Genomic DNA, 18,888 nt, shown 5'->3' on the forward strand with positions numbered 1-18,888 from the left:
TCATCACGCAAGTTAAAAAAGGGCATGAGATTACCCTCCCTTCTCCTTACCTTTTCGCCCCGAGAACGCCTGCATGGAGTCTTGGGATATAAAGCTCACGTGACCGGATGTTGATGCCCGATTCAAAATGGCCGACTGCGGTGACAAAGAATCAATGCAAGTTTTCAGCTGTTGCAAGATATTCTCACGCTACAGGCAGTTCCTGGCATACATGCAGTGATTCAAATGCTTCGTTATGCCCAGAAGGAAAAATCAAGGCGGAAATGTAAACAGCGTTGACGCAGATTCAGCACAAAATGTGGCTCGCAACCAAAGCGCTGAGTTGCCGTCGCGTGACACCACTCTGCGTGAATTACAGAGTATGTTTGCTGGTTCAGTCGATCCCGAAGTAGTTCAGCTGGTACTGTCAGAAAGCAACTACAATGGTAGGCAAATCATTGTTGATGTAAAGAGTACATTGTCAATTTTTAATGCTTTTTCTCCTGGTGCTTCAAGACCAAACTTATCGGATATGTATCGAAAGTAAGGTTAACTCGTTTCGGTACGAACTTTAATACAAGTTGCAAGCAGTGAAAATGCACAAGAATTTCGATCACTTAAAGTATAGATAGCGTACGAACATGAATAACCTGGCGTGAATTTTCTATAATCCAAATACGCTAACTATTAACTTACACCTTGACTGAACAGACTTATATCGAAACGACTTTATATCGAAACAACCGTTTAGCTGAATTTACACAATGTAAACAGTCACAGCTCGTCCGGGAAGTAAATAGACAAAAGAGAGGGCCATATTGTTACAAGGAGAAGTGATTAGAGAGTGAATTGACATAGTGATTACTTTTCACTATAAAACCTTTAGGCCCTAAGTGTGATCACACCTTGGAATCAGGAGATAAACTAGAAAGGGATAACCTCTTTTATCTCCTTTTCACTTTCCGATTTGGATTTGTGAATAAACAGTTATTATTATTATTATTATTAGAATCAAATTTCTCCTTGCTATATCAGTTTTTTTCACTGAGGGTCGGAAAGGAGGTTCTCCGTGAACCGTGAACGCCTATTTTTAATTGCCGTGAATCGTGAACGAAAGAATTTATTTATCGTGATCCGTGGACAAAATTTATCTCGTGATTCGTGAAATAACTAATTTATTTCTTGAGATTCATGAGCATGGTCTATAATTAGCCAATTTTTCGTCAAATGTTCAACGTAAACTTTCAAGGAACTTGATAAATCAAGGTCAAGTCTGTCAACAAAGATGAACGAAATGCCCCGCACATCCTAAACATGTCTAGACGTCACATGATCATCAGACTTGCACACATAACTAATTCATGACGTGCGAGCGAAAATTTAAGCACGAACAGTGAGGGAAGTGTTTTTCAAGTTTTGGAAGGTGTTTTCTATCATGTGGATCCAACAACATCTTCAAATACAATGAATGTGTTTGTTGGCAGCAAAGAGCATGTACGTATTCCTTTATCGGGAAAGCACTGCTCTTTGCCGGCATTTGTGAGGCACGTGGTAGAACATGGAGGCCTCAGGCAGGGAGCTGAAAAACGAGGCCTTGGGTTCAGCATTGATATAAAATTGTGCTGCTTAGAAATAGGACTAGATGGCAACAAGGTCTATGCAATAAATATATTGTTCTTGCACATGCATGCACTACACTAAAGGCTTGCAAATAATGAAGTGTAGGCCAGTTCTGCTTGTGTAGAGTACAGCATGCAGTTGTGAATTATAATTTTTGTAATTAAGTATTTTAGGCATTTGTATGCATAATTCAAAATGGTTGACACCTCAGTTGTGCAATACTAAATGGGTGACAAATAAAATCAAACGCTGAATTTTGCGTGATTCATGAAAGGTCTGTTTAAATTCCCGTTAACCATGAAATTTCAATTTTAATTCCAGTGAACCGTGCATGCACCCCCCTCCCCTTTCCAACCCTCATGAGTGCTTTTTCACAGCTTTTCCCCACTATCTCTCTAGGCAAATGAACATGTATAAAGACTACAGAGGCAACAAGTAAGGGATCATATTTTGACAATAGGGTTTTAGGGTTTAACACGTATGTGTTGTAGTTAATTTTTCCTCTCAGGTAATTTTCGTTTCTCTTTTGTTTTTGGGTGTGGTAATGTAAGCTAATGAGGTTACTAGAAACAAAGGAAAAATGAAAATTAACTAGAAAAAAAATTAACTACAACAAGTACACTCAATTCAACTGCATAAACAAGCAACATTTGTCAGAACTTTCTTCCTTTCCTAGCAAATGATGCCATAGAAAAGCTGTTTGTTTTGGGTGGCACAGAGCAAGACCTAAAAGAAGAGAAATGTGCTTCCGAGAAGAAAACAGATCATGAACTCAGGCCATTTTCTAAAACCTTTGGAACCCATGGTGAAACACATGCCCAAAAAACTGTGCCGTCTTCTACGTTACCATTAAGTCCAGTTCCCTGTGAGAGAAATCAAGCACAAACACACCCAGAAAGTTTTCCTGGTACCGCAAGCTCTACTACTCTTTCATCAGGCTTGCCAGATTTCCCTGACAGCATTTCACAGCAGTATAAAGCATTAAAAAGTCAAGAAAAAGTGTCCTTGAATTTCGACTCAACACCTCATGAAAAACCTTCAGCACACAGCACAAACACAAGGCCTCCACTCATTCAACAGGTTATTTGTAGTAGTGAATCTTTAGGGATAAATAATGCTGGTGAAGAGAGCAAACCTACAGGAACCTTGGAGCCCTTTCTCAAGCAAAATATGTCACAGAGGGCTACCACAGACAAGTGCAAAAGTACGTCTCCTGATAATGCTGAACAGCAGAGATTAGATTGGGAACCAAGCACAAAGAAAATGTACAGTGGTGACTTTTTGACCCATACAGATATGTTTCAGGATAAAAGGCAAAAGCCATGCAAAGAGAGGACTTCAAATATATGCCATCCACAAAATGTGCAAAGTATGCCATCTGCAAAAACTCAGAGTGTTGGGTTGTCCAATAATTCATTTAATTCTCCCAAGACTCTACCAAGTTATGGTGCAAATAAACCTCATTTTCGACCAGTATCAAACAGCACACAGCAGTTGCCAAATCATGGCACTTTCAACAGTTTACCAGTAACAAAGGAATCTATGTTTCACCCTCCTGCCATACAAAGGCAGGTTCAACCATTTGTGACACCTCTGGGTTTTGGCCAGGTGATTCAAGGCAATACTTCACAACCAAGGTTTGGTTTAATGCCAGTGACATCATCACAATGGCAACAGGGACCTCAGAGAGCTTTAGTTAGGGGACAAGTTCTCCTACAGTACCCTCAAGGGAATTGTCCTGCTTACCAGCCTCCTTTCTTCCTGGGAAGAGGTTTGTGGATTTATGTCGTTTTCTACCTTTTCTTGGTAGCTAGGGTTTGTATTACTCCTCAAACTTTTATGTACCCCTGGAAAACTTCTAGCATTTTTTACTTTTAGATAAATAATATAGTACACTAAATCTTGTAGTATGTGGCTAAAGACTAGACACGATTATCATTCACATGTAACTTTTTAGTCAGGATAATTAATTTACATATTGAAAACATTAATTTTTTTGTTAGTTCAAGTTATGGATCTTGGATTTTTCTTGAAATTTACTTGATCTAGTACATGTAGTTGTATGCTGGAAAAACCCTGCCCTTTCATTCTTTATGATGGTACTAGACATATTGGTTTGTTGTTTTGCACATTGGTTAAGATTTGGTAAAATTTCTTTTAGACCTTATAAGTTTAAAACTGTGCGACCAAACAGGCCCGGATGATGATACTTAATCCAAGGAATATGACTAAAATACTTACCAAAATCAACAATAACTCCCCTTGGGGAGTTGTTGTTTTATTGAAATGATTATCAGGGACACCATATTTAAACATCTATATAGTCTTATATGGCAGCAACATGGCCTGTTGGCCCCTCATTAAGTGGGTTGGAATTTAGTTACCTTTATTTGAATTAATTTACTAGTTTGGTTAGTGTGTCGTTTCCACCATTTGCTTGGTGTAATAAGATAGTATTTCATTAAAGGAGGCCAACTTTCAGCTGCGACCAGGTCTCCAAAACAAGCGTCTACAAGTGTGCAAATGCCATTTTCGCCAGTCATTCATCAGAGGCTGCTTATTTTGATCCGAGGATTACCAGGAAGTGGAAAGTCTACACTTGCACTGTGAGTGTTTACCTCTGTCACCAGAAAAATGTTTAGAAGCACTTTTTCAGTTATATATTTTTGGCCCTTTCCTTTTGGTGCAGCTGAACCTCTAGAAATAGTGATCTCTTTTCAACTGCCACCCCCCCTACCCTCCAACCCTAGCCCCTCCCCCCACACCCCAAAATGCCAACTTTGTTTGGTCCCAAAGGATACATCCTCTCCTCTTTTAACCTCTGTGCAATGACTAGCTTTCTACAACAGCCATCTTTTGAGTCCCTATGGTAGTGGCATTAAGGTGGAGGGATTTATAACTGAAGGCAAGAAATAAGCCCTCGCAGTACCATTAGGCTCCAACATACAGTGGAACCCCATTGATACGGTCACCAATGGGCCAAAAAAAATTTGGCCGTAATAACAAGGTGACTGTACTAACAAGGGTTTCTTTATGAGAAACTGTATGGTCGTTTTTGCCAGGTGGCCAAAAAAAGTGGCTGTAATAACGAGGTGACCGTATTACCAAGGTGGCCATAAGGCGGGGTTCCACTGTACATTGTTTTTGCCAGGTGAGACAGTAGGCCTCCACCTTATCACAGGGTTTGTATCTACCACTGTACAATTTATGTACATTTAGCCATGATGTTGACATGTTACAATTCTGCATTCTTGTAATGATTTCATCGTAGAAAACTGAAAGGTGCCCATGGTGTTGTGCTCTCAACAGATGACTTCTTTTACAGGAATCAAAGGTATGTTTGATTTTTTTGCATGCATTCTATTTCTCTCGTGTCCATCTCTGCTGGCACTGTATTGCATAAGTGTTTGGAGATCGACCTATCCTTATTTGAAACGCCTTGTTAAAAACTGCTGTAATAATGAGCTGTAAGAATCATCCCTGAATCTTGTTATAATGCTCATAATAGCACCAATAATAATGAACCTTTCCATAACTACTACTAATATGTATCTAGCAGAAATAGGTAAACTAATAATGTTTCGTTATAAAACTGGATTGTCACCAGATATATTTCAAAACACTTTGGAGGCAAAAGAATTGAGCCTAGGTTAATTGTAACCTGAATTCAATTTTGACCTGTAACATATAAGTTTGTATTTTGCGATATTGCAATATTGCAATATTGCAATATTGCAATACAATCAGGCAAAACGTGCCAGCTTATGGCTGGTTCCTTGTTGCTGATACATTAGCATGCAATAACCTTTCTCAAAATGCATGGTGTGTACTGGTTCATTAATTTCTTTGATTCTTCATCGATGACATTTTAGGTATGAATTTGATGCAATGTTACTGAGTGAAGCTCATGAATGGAATCAGAAACGAGGTTTGTGCAAAATAATGCATATCGATACTGAATACTACAAATTTTATGATCATCAACATCATATCCATTCAAAAATTCAAAACAGCATACAGTCAACTCTCGCCATGCGGACACCCCGCTATAACGCACACCTCGATAATACGGACAGCGGCTAAATCCCGGGCAAAAATAAATTACCGATGTTTGACTGAAATAATTTCCCGCTATTACGGACTCTCACTAGTGAGGACACTAACTCGAAGTCCTTACGGTGTCCGCAATAAAGGAGTTGACTGTAGTGGGCAAGAACACGTACCTCTCAGTATCTCTTATTTGAATAAAATCTTACCTTACGATTTCTTCCACTGACTCAAAAGATAGAACTACCTTGTGCAGCATAATAAACAGTACCACAGGGAAGTACTGCTCAGTAGCTCTCATTTCAATGATCACACTATAGGATATCATTCACAGACTCAAAAGTTAGAACCTCACCTTGTACAGTATAATAAACAGTACCTCAGGAAAGTACTGCTTAGTAGCTATTATTTGAATGGTCACGATTTCATCTACAGTGTCAAAACTTAGAACTATACCTTGTGCAGCATAATTAACGGTCCCACAGGAAAGTACCATAGGAGCTTGCGAATATGCCTGTTTATATGTAAATGTAAATGTAAATGTAAAGTACTACTCAGTAGCTTTCATTTGAATGGTCACACTGTAGGATTTCATCCACAGACTCAAAAGTCAGTTAGAACCACCTTGTACAGCATAATAGACAGTAACACAGGAAAGTTCTACTCAGTAGCTTTTATTTGAATGGTCACACTTAAGGATTTCATCTACACCCGTGGGTTAGAACCCTCATGTAAAACACAAAAATACCAGAGGAAAATACCGTTTAGTAGCTGTCATGTGAACCACGAATCTATTTTTTTGTGTGTCCCTGAGAACTGCAGACTAACCGGTCTGTATTTCTTTCTTGTAGCAAAAAGTGCTATAGAAAAACTGACATCACCGGTGATAATAGACAACACCAACACACAGGCGTGGGAGATGAAGCCTTATGTGTCTATGGTAAGATGATAACTGAGTTGACAACACCCAATATTATCACTGGATGTTACATTTTCTTTATTGGTAGTAAGTTTTCAACTTATTGAAGTGGAACCGAAGGAGGGAAGGTTGCAGCCAGTCGGCGGCCGGCTCATTATTTTTATTTATTCGTTTATTTGTTTATTTATTGTTTATACTGTATACAGGAACATCTGTGTTAGTATACAGGGCTGTCATTACGTTTTTAAGCAGCCGTAGCAAATGAACATTCACCCGTAACATCGCACAAAAATTTATAGTGCCACCTTTAGCATTCCGCTTTGATCAACCGTAAGCTCTGAGTATACTAGTATACTATTTATAATATTTACACATGTATTTGTGTGATGCTTGCCCTTTAGGCTTTAAAGCATGGATACTTCGTTAAATTTTTTGAACCGGATACCTCATGGAAATGGAATGTAAAAGAACTTGCTAGGTATGTATGGAAAAATCGTGAGAAAAACAAACGAACAACTGTAACACAACGAGCAGACAAGACTAGAGAAACACGCTTTGATTTCGCCTTTTTTTGTGTGGGCGATGACCGTTTGGTACCTTATTACAGGTTAATCTTTCGTAGGTTCTTCTTTGCTGGTACTTACAGTTTGCTACCCTGTGAAATTTTCAATGCCGCGTTCCTAGTTGCGGGGATTTGTAGCATGGAATAATGGCTTTGTCGTTTGAAATGGATTCTCTTACGTTTTGTGACTTCTTCTATTTTCACTCGTAGACGTAATCGACATGGAGTTACCATAGAAACCATAACGAGAATGAAGGAACGGTTTGAACAAGGTCTTACTGTAGAAAAAATAATGAACTGCGAGGGAAAACCTGATCCTCATAGAACTGAGAACAATTATAAAACTCTAAAAGAGACTGGTGCTAAGAAGCAAAACCTTAGTCCCAGGGCTCCACCGACATTGCAGAAGGAAAGCTCTCTGGGCCTGGGAAAGAGTGACAGAAATACCTTTGACTACACCACGTCGGCAGAGAACACTGCTCTGACCAAAGTGGTTCACTCCTCGAAGAGTGTCGACCGTGAAAACGAAAAAAACAACGCCTTGGAAGGGAACGAAATTGACTTTCTAGGTGTAAGAGAGAGTAGCAAAAAAAGTGTTGAAAATTTGAACAACGGTGAAAATTCTTCAGAGGATGAGGAGGACATCAGTGCATCTAAGAATCCGCCATATGGGGATAGTAAAGACGTCCCTGATGCGGGCATTAGTCCAAAGCCACAGAGAGTCCCAAGGACCCGAGAGAGGAGATCGCCAAATGTCGAACAGCGTAACGATACCGACAACACTGCGAAATCTGACATCCGTGTTCGTGAAAATTCAGATGATGTTACTGGGGAAGAAACTGAGGCTATCAATAGTCCTCGGCCTCAGAGAGTTCCAAGGGTCCGTGAAAGGAGATCGCCAAATGTTGAACAGCGTAGCGATACCGACAACGTTATGAAATCTGACATCTGTACTCGTGAGAATTCAGATGATGTTGGTGGGGAAGAAATGCAGGCTTTCGATAGTCTGCTGCCCCAGAGACCTCCAAGGGTCCGAGAGAGGATATCGCCAAGTGATCATGATCTCGTAACCATAAGAGCACCGGAGGATCTCAGTTGTCGCGGCAGCGATGACAAGCTTCAGTTAAATAGCATTGCTAACGCAGTGAGCGATCCAGAAAAAGGCAGCGCAAGCTTGGAGCTCTCCAAAGATTCATTGTCAGCTACTGATAGACCTATCTTTTTGCCACCCTTTTTTAAGGGGGACAACGAAGACGACAGTGAAGAAGTTGCTCTGGCATCTGAAAATTCTAAGTCATCGATGCCATTCGTTGACTTTGCATTTCCATCGGACAGTTCTCCGGAGCTCTACAGCGCATTCTTGTCCAATGCTTCTTCCTTGAACTCAGGCAAATCAAACAGAGTGACAGATAAACGTCTTGGGGAAGATTTTGAAGTAAAGGGGTCTAGTGAAGAACAAGCCACTTGTAACCTGCCACCTTCTGATAAAAGCACAAGTTTGGCTCGGATGTGTTACGTCGATAAAGACGCCATGGAAGGGGCAAATATCGGGTTCAAACATCGCGAACCTACTGAGAAAAAATCAGTTGCCTTTCCCCCACCTTTGTCGACTATTTTGGCTTCTGCTTCAAAATCAAAGCAAAAAAAGCTATCAGCCTCCAGCACCAGTCAGAAACAGTCCGTAGAAGATGCAGAAAACTATAGTGAAGAAACTGACGTGAAACAACTTAAGGAACCAACTGTTTATAGACCAGAACGTGTATGTAGTGACAATGTCACCCAAGAAAACAGGTATCAACCGACAAAAGATATGTTAAGCGACGTACATAATCTGCGCCATGAGGCAGAAGACGCTTCCCCCGGGTACTCGGCGAATGATTTCTCCACTGGTGTGGAGTTTTTAAAGACCTGTTTCCCGGATATTGAAAGTGACGTTATAAGCGCGTTGTTGACGGATACAAGCGGAGACGTAATGAAGGTAGTCAATGAATTGCTGGCGGATGAAAGTGATTTAGTTTCCTTCCCTGTAGGTGAGACAGACCTTAGCACACAGCAGTCTCAGGATTCTCAAATCTTAGCTTCTCAGAATCTTCCATTGAAATCGTTGAACGGAAGTTTAAAATCAGTTAAGCCGATTGATGAATCGCATGTGGCAGGTGATCACACTCATGAAGTGAGATCCCAAAGTTCTGCTGTGCGAGAAGTGAGCGATATTCCGAGAGAAATATCGGCACAAGTGGATCAGACAAATCAACCCAGGTCCATGGAGTCAAGTCCTCTCGCTAAGACCCAGTCTTCTAGTCGGAGCACTTTTCAGCTGACACTTGAACCCGCGATAGCACTGCACCTGGTAGAGCTGTTCGGACCCTTCACTGGAGTCAACTTTCAAGGTTTGCGCACTTTTAAGTTCTCTTGTATTCACACTTTTTTTAGTGTGGGGATTGCATGGCCCGATAAGATCCGCTGTGCAAGGAACTTAAACGATATCTTTTTCCTGCTTCACAGAGGATCTGAGCCTTGAAGATCTTATCATAGACGTGGACAATACATTAGCGAAACAGTTGTACAAAAGATGGGAGAAGAGCATCCAGGTTCATTTCATGTGATACTTAAACTAAACTGCTTACTTACTAGAGTTAAAAGCGGAAACAAGAATAATTTAGGTTCCCATTTTTCGTATTTTGTTTCAGAAAAGAAAGGGGATTCCAGTTGATAAAAAAGGTAATGCATTGGTCTTTCATGCTATACAAGATTTTCAATGGTTTTGGTGATATTTTTAACTTTCTTGAGGCTTCGTAACTTTCTAGAGGTTTCGTAGGAAGTCTAAACTCCTTCCTAGTTTAAAAAGTCACCTCATTGAGACCGGCTCTTCTTGGAGAGGTTTTTGTTCTAAAGAGAATAGTAACAGAGAAAATAACTTAAGTACGGCAGGGACCAACTCAGTAGTGTCCTTTTTAGGGAGGTGCCCGTTTAGATAGTCGAAGAAGTGGCTAGTCACGATTTGACAAAAAATTGACATTTCTTTTTTAAAATGCAGAAATACAAATAGTACTTTGTGAAAGTATTGCCAAATAGGTTTCTTTTTAATGGTCGCACGTTAGGATTCTGTTCACCAACTCAAAAGTTTGACCACTTTATAAACTCCTTTATTCACTATGGGAGTAAAAAGGTTTTAAACGTCTTTTATCTACATATACGAATAGCTCCATTTTCCGTAATTTCTGTTTTATTGTCTACACTTTTTCCATAGTTAAGTCACCGCGAGCAAATAAGAAACCGGCAGATTCCAGTTCACGTTTTTTAAACGAAATCCAGTCTTCTTCGGACAGTCACCGGCCACCCCAGCAGTTACGGACTGAGCTTCAATCAGGTAATAATTGCAGCAATTATGCTTAAATTCAATCGACTGTATTTATAATGCCCATTGTCCTCTATGTTGTTCTGTCAGGTAACTTGAGGGAGATCATGGACGAACAACTTGCTCTAGAGCTGAGCAGAACTGCAAACGTAAGTACACGTAGCATTGCTTAAAAGTCATTTTCTATTAGGCGTTTCTTTTGAGAAGAAGAAAAATTTAGGTTTCTGGGAAACTACCCACCTACTCCTCACCAAAGCCAACATTAACTCTTACTTCTCCCTAAGGGCAAAATGTTGGCTCAGGGAAGGGTAGGTGGGCAGTTTCCCAGAAGCCTGAATCGACTCGAAGATATCCAGGTACTTCAAGACCAGCGTTAAAAGGAAACGGTGCCGATGAGAAGACAAGAAACCGTTTCCGTACTGCTTACTTTGAGAGTTTGTATTTTCAAATATGGCTCCAAAACGTTCTATTAAAGCGAATGAAAGTCGAAACAATATCTTTTATACCTTTTTCTCTGCTAGAAAAAGAAAAAAGAACTGTTGCGGATATATTTTTCTTTATTTATTGCTATTGTAAGGTCGCAGATGTGAATGGACAAGACATTGCCATCAACCTGAAGAGGCGGAAACTTTTTGAAATGTTTCCTGGTGTCGATCCGACGGCCTTAGAGGAAGTATTCCAAGCTAATCAGTAAGTTTGTAGTTATAAATGGTTAATTAATGACCTTTGTGATTGCAGAGCCCTTGGTTGGTAAATTCGGGTGCGCTCGAATGACTGTATTTTGGAAATAGGAATGCATGGAATAATCAGGAATTTTCGTTCGGTTGACCTACCATCTTAAAATTCTGAAATAAGCAGAATATATTCCAAACATTTTGATCCAGGGAGCCTGCCTGGAATAGAATGAAATAATGACTCCATTTTCCTCGTGTTGTGGCTTGTTTTCACAGCAACAAAGAAAATGGCGGTAAACAAACAAACAAACAAACAAACAGAACTAAACTTCTTGCGCCCATTTTCCTGCGCCTCGCCTGTATGGTTGCCATCTTTTCCCGCGCTAAGTACAAACGTTTCCCGCGCCGTGTTTCGGGGGTTAAGTGTTTCCCGCGTTGATAATACCACTCGACAACTTTCAATAGCCAGAACGGCAACAACAACTACTACAACAACAACAACAACAGTAGATGTGTTCTTTTATCTTTATAGATTTGAATTAGGCCCCTCCGTAGAAGTTGTAAAGGCGTCTTGTAATTTGTCCGGTGAGGGAATTCCTAACACGGTAGTCGCTCCTGGTTTAAGAAATAAAGAGAAGGCGAAAAGAAAGGTATAAAAATGCGTCGTGACTTGTCTTCAGAGAAATATATTGAAAATAAAAATCAGCCAAGCCAGGGTGAAACTTCGAACTACACAAAGGACAAACCCAATACACCCTTCAACGCCAGGGTTTTTCAACTTTTGACATGGACCAGTTAGGGGAAGACTTAGTTGCGGATCCAGATCTTAAGATAAGGGGCGGGGGACAGGTCCGGTCATCCAGACCCTGATATAAGAGGTGGTGGTGGCGGGGGGGGGGAGGGGGGTGGTCTTAATTTTTTTTCGGCCATTCGGGCCTCAGTTTGGTCTGAAAATAAGGAGGGGGGTACCGCCCCCCCCCCCCCCCCCCCGGGCCCTGCCCTGGATCCTCCACTGACACTGTCGATACCACCGGAAAGAACGCCTGAAAGTTAATAAAATTGCCAAGTTTGAAAGTGATACGTCTTAAGCGAACGAAGATATAGCTCCGTAAAGGTGCGAAACTTTACAGACGTTTGTGTGGTGGGTGGAGGGGGGGGGGGGGGGGCAGACCTTTCAACTCTCACGGTCTGAGCAGTCAACTCATGGTCTCACGATTTAGCTTCCAAATTTCACGTTGAATCAGAAAATTGAAAATTACTAGACAATTCCAGTAGGAATTGCGTAATTTAAAAAGAAATGTCTTCATAATAGACGATTTGTATCAATCTAATTTTTTGGGGGGAAGCCTGAGTCCAATTCCAACCTCATTCCCATAGAATGTAGGTTCGCTGAGGTTCGGTAAGGTCTGCGAAGGAGGGGGGGGAGGGCAAGTTTGTGCCCCACACCATACAAACGTCGTTTATATAATGTCTAGGCTCCTAAACTCTAATCCACACAGTCTCCAGATTCTAAAACCTCCAGTGATTATGCCAATTTTTCCCGTTTACACCAGTTTTATTCGTGTGTTTTAATTTGGTAGGAGCCTGAAGAAGACTGGAGCTGGTTATATTCAGACGGTAGGCTGTGTAAATTAACATCATATTTAACAACTATTCCTCGAGCCTGAATGGGCTCTGAGTTAATAGCCCATGAGGCCGAAGGCCGAATGGGCTATTCACTCAGAGGCCATGCGGGCGAGAGGGAATAATTGTTTTAGTAAAATCCAACTAGTTGGTCAAAAATATCGAGAATAAAAAATCTTTTAGCTAGTTAAAGCTAGACTTTAATCCTTTTTTGCCGCCAAAAAGCTCGCGCTTTTCGTTACTAGTGGGCTATAACATATAGCCTAGTAGTAGCTCAACCAATCAGAACGCAGCATTGATAACAGACCACCAGCTGGATGTTACTAAAAGTTATTAGGTGCAGTCGAGCTCGATTATCCAGAATTGGTGGAACTGGGGGTAAAAAAGAACAATAGACGAGGGTCCGTTTGAATCACAATAAGACCAACAGTGACACTGACTAAAGAAGAAAACTTAGATTTAATTGTGCTCAACGTTATAAATTTCAGGGTGTAGTAGCTCTTACCTGAATGGACTTCATCACTTACAACGTGTACGAGTCCTCCTTCACTTACATAATTAGGTAAAATGTTAAAGGTATTTTTTATCTCTTGAGTGAAAATAAACGCCACCCAGAAATCGTCTTTTTCAGGTTTAAACAATTTCACTCCTTAAAACTTTAAGCCCCAAGACTTACGAACATCAGTTTTCTCCTAACAACGTTAGTCCGTAAACTAGCCTGAGAAAACAGCCGACATTTCGCGACGCAGCCACTGGTTTCTCCGCGAAATGACGTCTGAGAAACGAGCGCAGAAATTCCCTTCTGAGAACGTGTTACTACCCAGATCTAGGTAATGCTTCTGATTGGTTGAAGCAAATTTCTCACGAGGCACCACCAATCAGAAGCACTGCCCAGATCTCGGAAGTGACGGGTCATCTTAGACTATTCATAAACAAGAGAAAACTTTTGTGCTCTGTAGTATATCGATGTAGAAAAAGTTAATAGGGTTGTCTCGAGGAAGCTGTATCTTTGTTTCAGTCCTGATTTTGATGTTTATGAGTGCTGGTTTGAAACCTTTACTTGCTATGTTTGATTTCAGATTCCTCGCGGTCAGAAACGGAGTCAGGCCCGTTCCAGACCCTTGAGGCGCCAAGTTATCGGGATTACCGCGCGGAAGCTTTTCAGCACTACAAGCAAAGAGACGAGTGTTTCAAGAAAGCCGCTCTGGCTTTCTCCAAGAAACAAGGACAACTGGCCCAGGTGTATGCTCAACAGGTACATGTGCATATTTGGAAAGTGGTAAAAAATCTATGCAACCAAGGAATCTTGGGGGTAGGGGTAGCCTACGTGTAACCGCACCCTTCCCCCCTCCCGTCAAAGGAAGAAAAGGAGAGAGGGAGCGTTTACGAAAGGCTGGCACGAATCGTGTTATGTGACGTCACTCCTAATTTATGCAATTTACACAAATACTTTTATTTTATGCGAAGGAGGCGAGTCTCCGTTTTTCTTTTGTCGGTTGGGAGGTTGCGGCTACTCGTAGGCTTGGGTGGGGGCCTTGTGTTTTCTGTTATTGCTCGCTCAGTTGAGTTTGCGGTTTACACTTACTGAATGTAGCTAATGACTATATTTTTATTTTTAATCCACCTTTGTATTTCAGGGCCACATGCACACAGAGAAAATGAAAGAAGCCAATGCAAGAGCTGCGGCACTTATCTTGGAACAAACGTAAGAGTAACCAAGAGTTCTTTTTCATTCTTATTGGCTGTTAACCGCCAATATAATTCTGGTAGTTTGCAGAGCTGCATTGGAAGGATTCAGCTCATGATTTCGAATCAGTTTAAGCATTTTCACATATCGCCATTCGTGTCTTTTTCCGTTGCCTAACATAACATTTTGCCACGTTTTCTATGTTCTGTACTTGAAGTTCTCCGGCGCTTACTATACAAGTGCGTGACGTTTTCCCATGCGTGCTCTTTGTGTTACTGGTTTTCCCTTCGTTACTCTATGATTGCATTTGCACTTTCCTGGTCACAAGTTTTAACGAACTTCACATCGCTTACAATTTCCATAACGCTTTCCTCATTTTGAAATGATACAAATCTTTTTAGGAACAAGTATTCGGACGAGAACACCATTGATTTGCATGGCCTACACGTTACAGAAGCCGTAGAAGCTCTGGAAAACATGTTGAGTGAAAGGAAAGGTACTGAAATTAAAAACCAAACGCTGATTTTTGCCCCCGCAGCTAAGCGAAATCGCGAGGGAGCATCCTAGTAGCTCGCGCGTATAAATAGGAAAGTACTTAACAGCTGAATTATGCTGTCGGTATACCATAAAAACCTCGATTTGTTAAAAACAGAGACCGCAAGGAATCGTTGGATAACAAGACGCCTAAAGTCGTTTCCGTGGGATGCGTTGGTCTATGGAAGAATAATGGCGTTCTATCTGAATTTGGAAAAATTAGGGAAACCGGAAAGATGTGTCATGTTATGAGCATCGATGAGTAGGTTACCTGTATGGGTTGGTTTAATGTGCTTATGACTGAATTTATAGTAGCCTGCGTGGCAGGCTACTATTTCTCCCCAATCGACATCCTCTTTTTGCTTCCTCGCTATCTCCTACCCCTTTCGACACCTGCTACGCAAGCTAAATATATAGTTGTCAGTGGTCGCAAGGATGGAGTTGATCTTGTTTTGATCTATCGCTATGTAGTTATTTTCATAGCACGATTTGGATAAGAAAAAGAAGATATTTTGCATCAAAACAAGGTTTACCCGTGTAACTTAAATTGGAATGTTAACGGAAACAAGTAATGGAGAACATGCGCATAATGCTCTCTGATTAACCTGAACAGGAACTATATGTATAAAGATACATCATATCTTGGTAGTAAGTTGCCACAGGTAACTTTTTCAAAGAGAAATAGACATTGTAGTTTTAGGTTAATGGAACAAAACAGAACAAAACATCCGCTTGCTAGACCTAAACAAAAAAGAATCATGAAGGAAAGAAATAATTTGGTTTAGGTCGCCTTTCGTGACTTGTCAGTATCCCGAAGGATTTCGCTGGTTAACAAGCGATCCTAAAGCACGAGTGGGAAAACTCTAGCGTGACACATTTGGCAAGGAACGTTCTGATTTCAACGTTCTTCAGAGGAAGCAAATCGATTAAAAATCGATACAGATTTTGTACAATCTGATTGGTCGGCTTGGAAGAAGAGCTAATCGATAAAGATTTTAGGCAATCGTATTGGCTGGCTTTGCAAAGTTGGGTACAACCGAACCGGATTTTTACCGTGGGAGTGCCACAGGCATCCCACGGAATGATGACGTTTCAAGTATGAAATGGTTAGGATGACCTTAAACAGAAAATACCCGAAGGGACCGCTTTGGTTGATTTTTTGACACTTATTGTACAGTCCTAGTTCGATACTCGTTTGTGTTACGTGTGTTCAGTGACATTTTGTGGAGCAGCTGTTTTGAAACATGCGGACCCAAAGACACTCGTTAAGCGTGTTAAGCGTGGGTGAAGGTATAAGGGGCGTATAACTGTATATAAGGACTTGGAGGCTTGCCAGACACAAGTTTTTCATTCACAAACCTTTGATTGGAAATAATCGCTTTGCTTATCAGATCACTATCGAGGTCAAGTCGTGTTTCCCAAAAGTTCCGCCTTGGAATTTAAAGGTGTGGGAAAAAAGATAGTTTTTTTTGTTGTTTCAGAAAAAGGCTGTAAGGCAATTTCTGTGATAACTGGACGAGGAAATAACAGTCGTGGTGGAAAAGCTCGGATAAAGCCTGCCATCTTGGAATACCTTAAGAAAAATAAATACAAGTAAGTAAACATGTTTTATAGACCGGCTGTTGTCGTATTTATCATTATGAGCCCTGGTGGATACTTCGTTCGCGCGCTCTGTAATCTGCATGAGGCGTATTTATTACAACCTGATTACAACTTACAAGAATACAATGACATACAAACACAACAGAAAGTAAAGAGAAATGCCACAAGGATGGTCTGCAAAAGCGTCAAAGACTACAGACAGAGTACCAAACTATAGAAGAGGTAGAAATAGCAAGATAACAATAGAAACAATTCTAAGTGGAAGTATTGGATATAACAAATGCTCAAAAGTAAAACATCTTAAATTATATTAAGGTTTGCAATAAATCTGTTAATTCAATTTATCTCATTAGAATTTTTTTTTGGAGAAGTTCGTCACGCCATGCTTGGAACTTGACGTACTAAACGCTGTCCTAACTTCATATGAAAGATAACTATCCGAAAGTTCGTTGCGGCTTAAAAAACGTTTTCAGTTCTACCTGTTTTTCGTTTACTTGCGAGATAATTAGTTTCACTTCACTCTTGATCAAACATGTAACCTGTACAGTATGTTGTTGATTCTCTCAGTGAAATCCGTTGCGTCAACATGCACAGGAAAGCGCATTGTGCCCATTTCAGATGTTGAATTTTTTTTTTTGTCATAGGTCGCATTATTCCTTAAGCTTATTATTTCTTGGGTCGAATTTTTCCTTGAGCTTCAATGGCCTAAATCCCTTAGTGTTTTGATTTGGGGTGGATCAGTCCTTGTTGCCACCTGACTGAGCCGGATCTTTTGACTTCGGAACAGCTTTGATACAGACGCGGAACTTTTCATGTGCCGAACCTAATGCGTAAGTGATTTTACCATGTTTGGTAACTTTGTTATGTTTAGCCAACATGTATCAGTTCTAAATTTATGGGCGTTCGGCCTTAATTCAAATTACGTCCGGTTCACGAAAAGCTCCGCTTCTGAAACGGGCTTTAGAAATACGAGATATGCTTTGACATTGATTTACAAGAAACCAAACAAACGTTTTAAAGAAATATATCACCCGTAAACAAATTAACTTCCTTTTTAATAGCTTTTTACTAATGCCTTCTTCTTTTATCCTTGCTTTCCATAGTTATACTGAGCCACACCCTGGTCTGGTAAAAGTTATTCTTTAACTTGGCAATTTCTCGTCGGTTTATGGTCATCTCGCCACCAAGAAGTCGACTTGCCACCACCGAATAACTCTGAAATAATTGACACAGTTTTAATACCTACGATTACTTACCTAAGATTTTTACTTTTTCGTCAAGCTTATTTGAATTAAAAATCGACCAAAATACAAATCTGTCGATCCTAATTGACGAATCTTGCGTCGAACGTCGTTTGCTCTTGATAATGCATATAGTAATAATACCTGCATAGGTTCTATGAATGTGAACTTTGACTTTTGAGAGATTAAGAAACTGGCAGGAACGTGCACAACCACTAGTCAGTTCTTTGAAATATGAAAATAAAATAACAGTTAAGAAATTTCCGTGGAGGTTCAAAAAAGTGCTAAGCTAAGTTCTATTCCTGGTGGCGAGATGATATAATGGCGAGGTGACCAGAGACCTTCTCGTCTGTTACCAAGAGTGTTTTCTCGGGTCACCGTAAGTTCTTCTTAAAACTCGTGATCAGTAGAATTTAAATTATCCGGCTTTCCGGCTGTAAAAGTTGTTCTTAAATTAAATCTTTTAATTTAGAATTAACCCAAGTTTTTTACTTTTTGGCTGGACAAACCCCAAAATAAGTTATTTCATGAATCATTTTTTGATATAGAATTTTTCTGATTTGGTTCACCCGGCTTGCCGGAGTGCAATCTGTGTGCAACAATTATTCTTAAAATTAATATGAATTTTCCTTTTTAACGTTTTACCCGTCTGGCCGGCGAGTAGTTTAACTTTTTAGTACGATCAGTTTGCATGGACTATCCACAATTATTTCAATATTTGAAGAATACGGAAACCTTACATATATACATGTATACAGTGTATAGACAATGAGAGAATTGTATTATGTACATTTGTACAGTTATGTGTTTCGTAACGAAATGTAACGCCTATAGTCAGTTTAAAACTAATTAAAAAGTGCGTATTCTGTATACCACCAGGAGCATTGTAGTTCGTTAATGGTTTATCTCCGTGTTTTGAAATGAGAAAAGCACTGAGTGTAATCCAATCTACGCCATTTAGGGATATATTAACACTCTACCGAAAAGCTTTTCGTGCCCACAAAAACGCGATCCAGTATCGTTTGAACACCTATCCGATATT

The 18,888-nt window shown here is 40.3% G+C and overlaps 1 protein-coding gene across 1 annotated transcript; it reads left to right on the forward strand.

Moving 5' to 3' along the window:
- The first annotated feature begins 121 nt into the window (after positions 1-121).
- LOC140949159 (NEDD4-binding protein 2-like) lies at positions 122-18,055 on the forward strand. Its single transcript, XM_073398391.1, has 20 exons — positions 122-425; positions 2,276-3,370; positions 4,067-4,205; positions 4,871-4,933; positions 5,472-5,527; positions 6,498-6,586; positions 6,967-7,043; positions 7,338-9,517; positions 9,633-9,718; positions 9,818-9,848; positions 10,378-10,497; positions 10,576-10,634; positions 11,063-11,175; positions 11,692-11,809; positions 12,740-12,776; positions 13,862-14,037; positions 14,420-14,487; positions 14,871-14,965; positions 16,485-16,596; positions 17,709-18,055. The coding sequence occupies exons 1-20, from the start codon at positions 236-238 to the stop codon at positions 17,749-17,751; spliced, it is 4,947 nt and encodes a 1,648-aa protein (XP_073254492.1). The 5' UTR covers positions 122-235; the 3' UTR covers positions 17,752-18,055.
- Positions 18,056-18,888: the final 833 nt, after the last annotated feature.

The sequence above is a fragment of the Porites lutea genome, chromosome 9 (assembly GCF_958299795.1).
Source record: "Porites lutea chromosome 9, jaPorLute2.1, whole genome shotgun sequence".
Taxonomy (NCBI): domain Eukaryota; kingdom Metazoa; phylum Cnidaria; class Anthozoa; order Scleractinia; family Poritidae; genus Porites; species Porites lutea.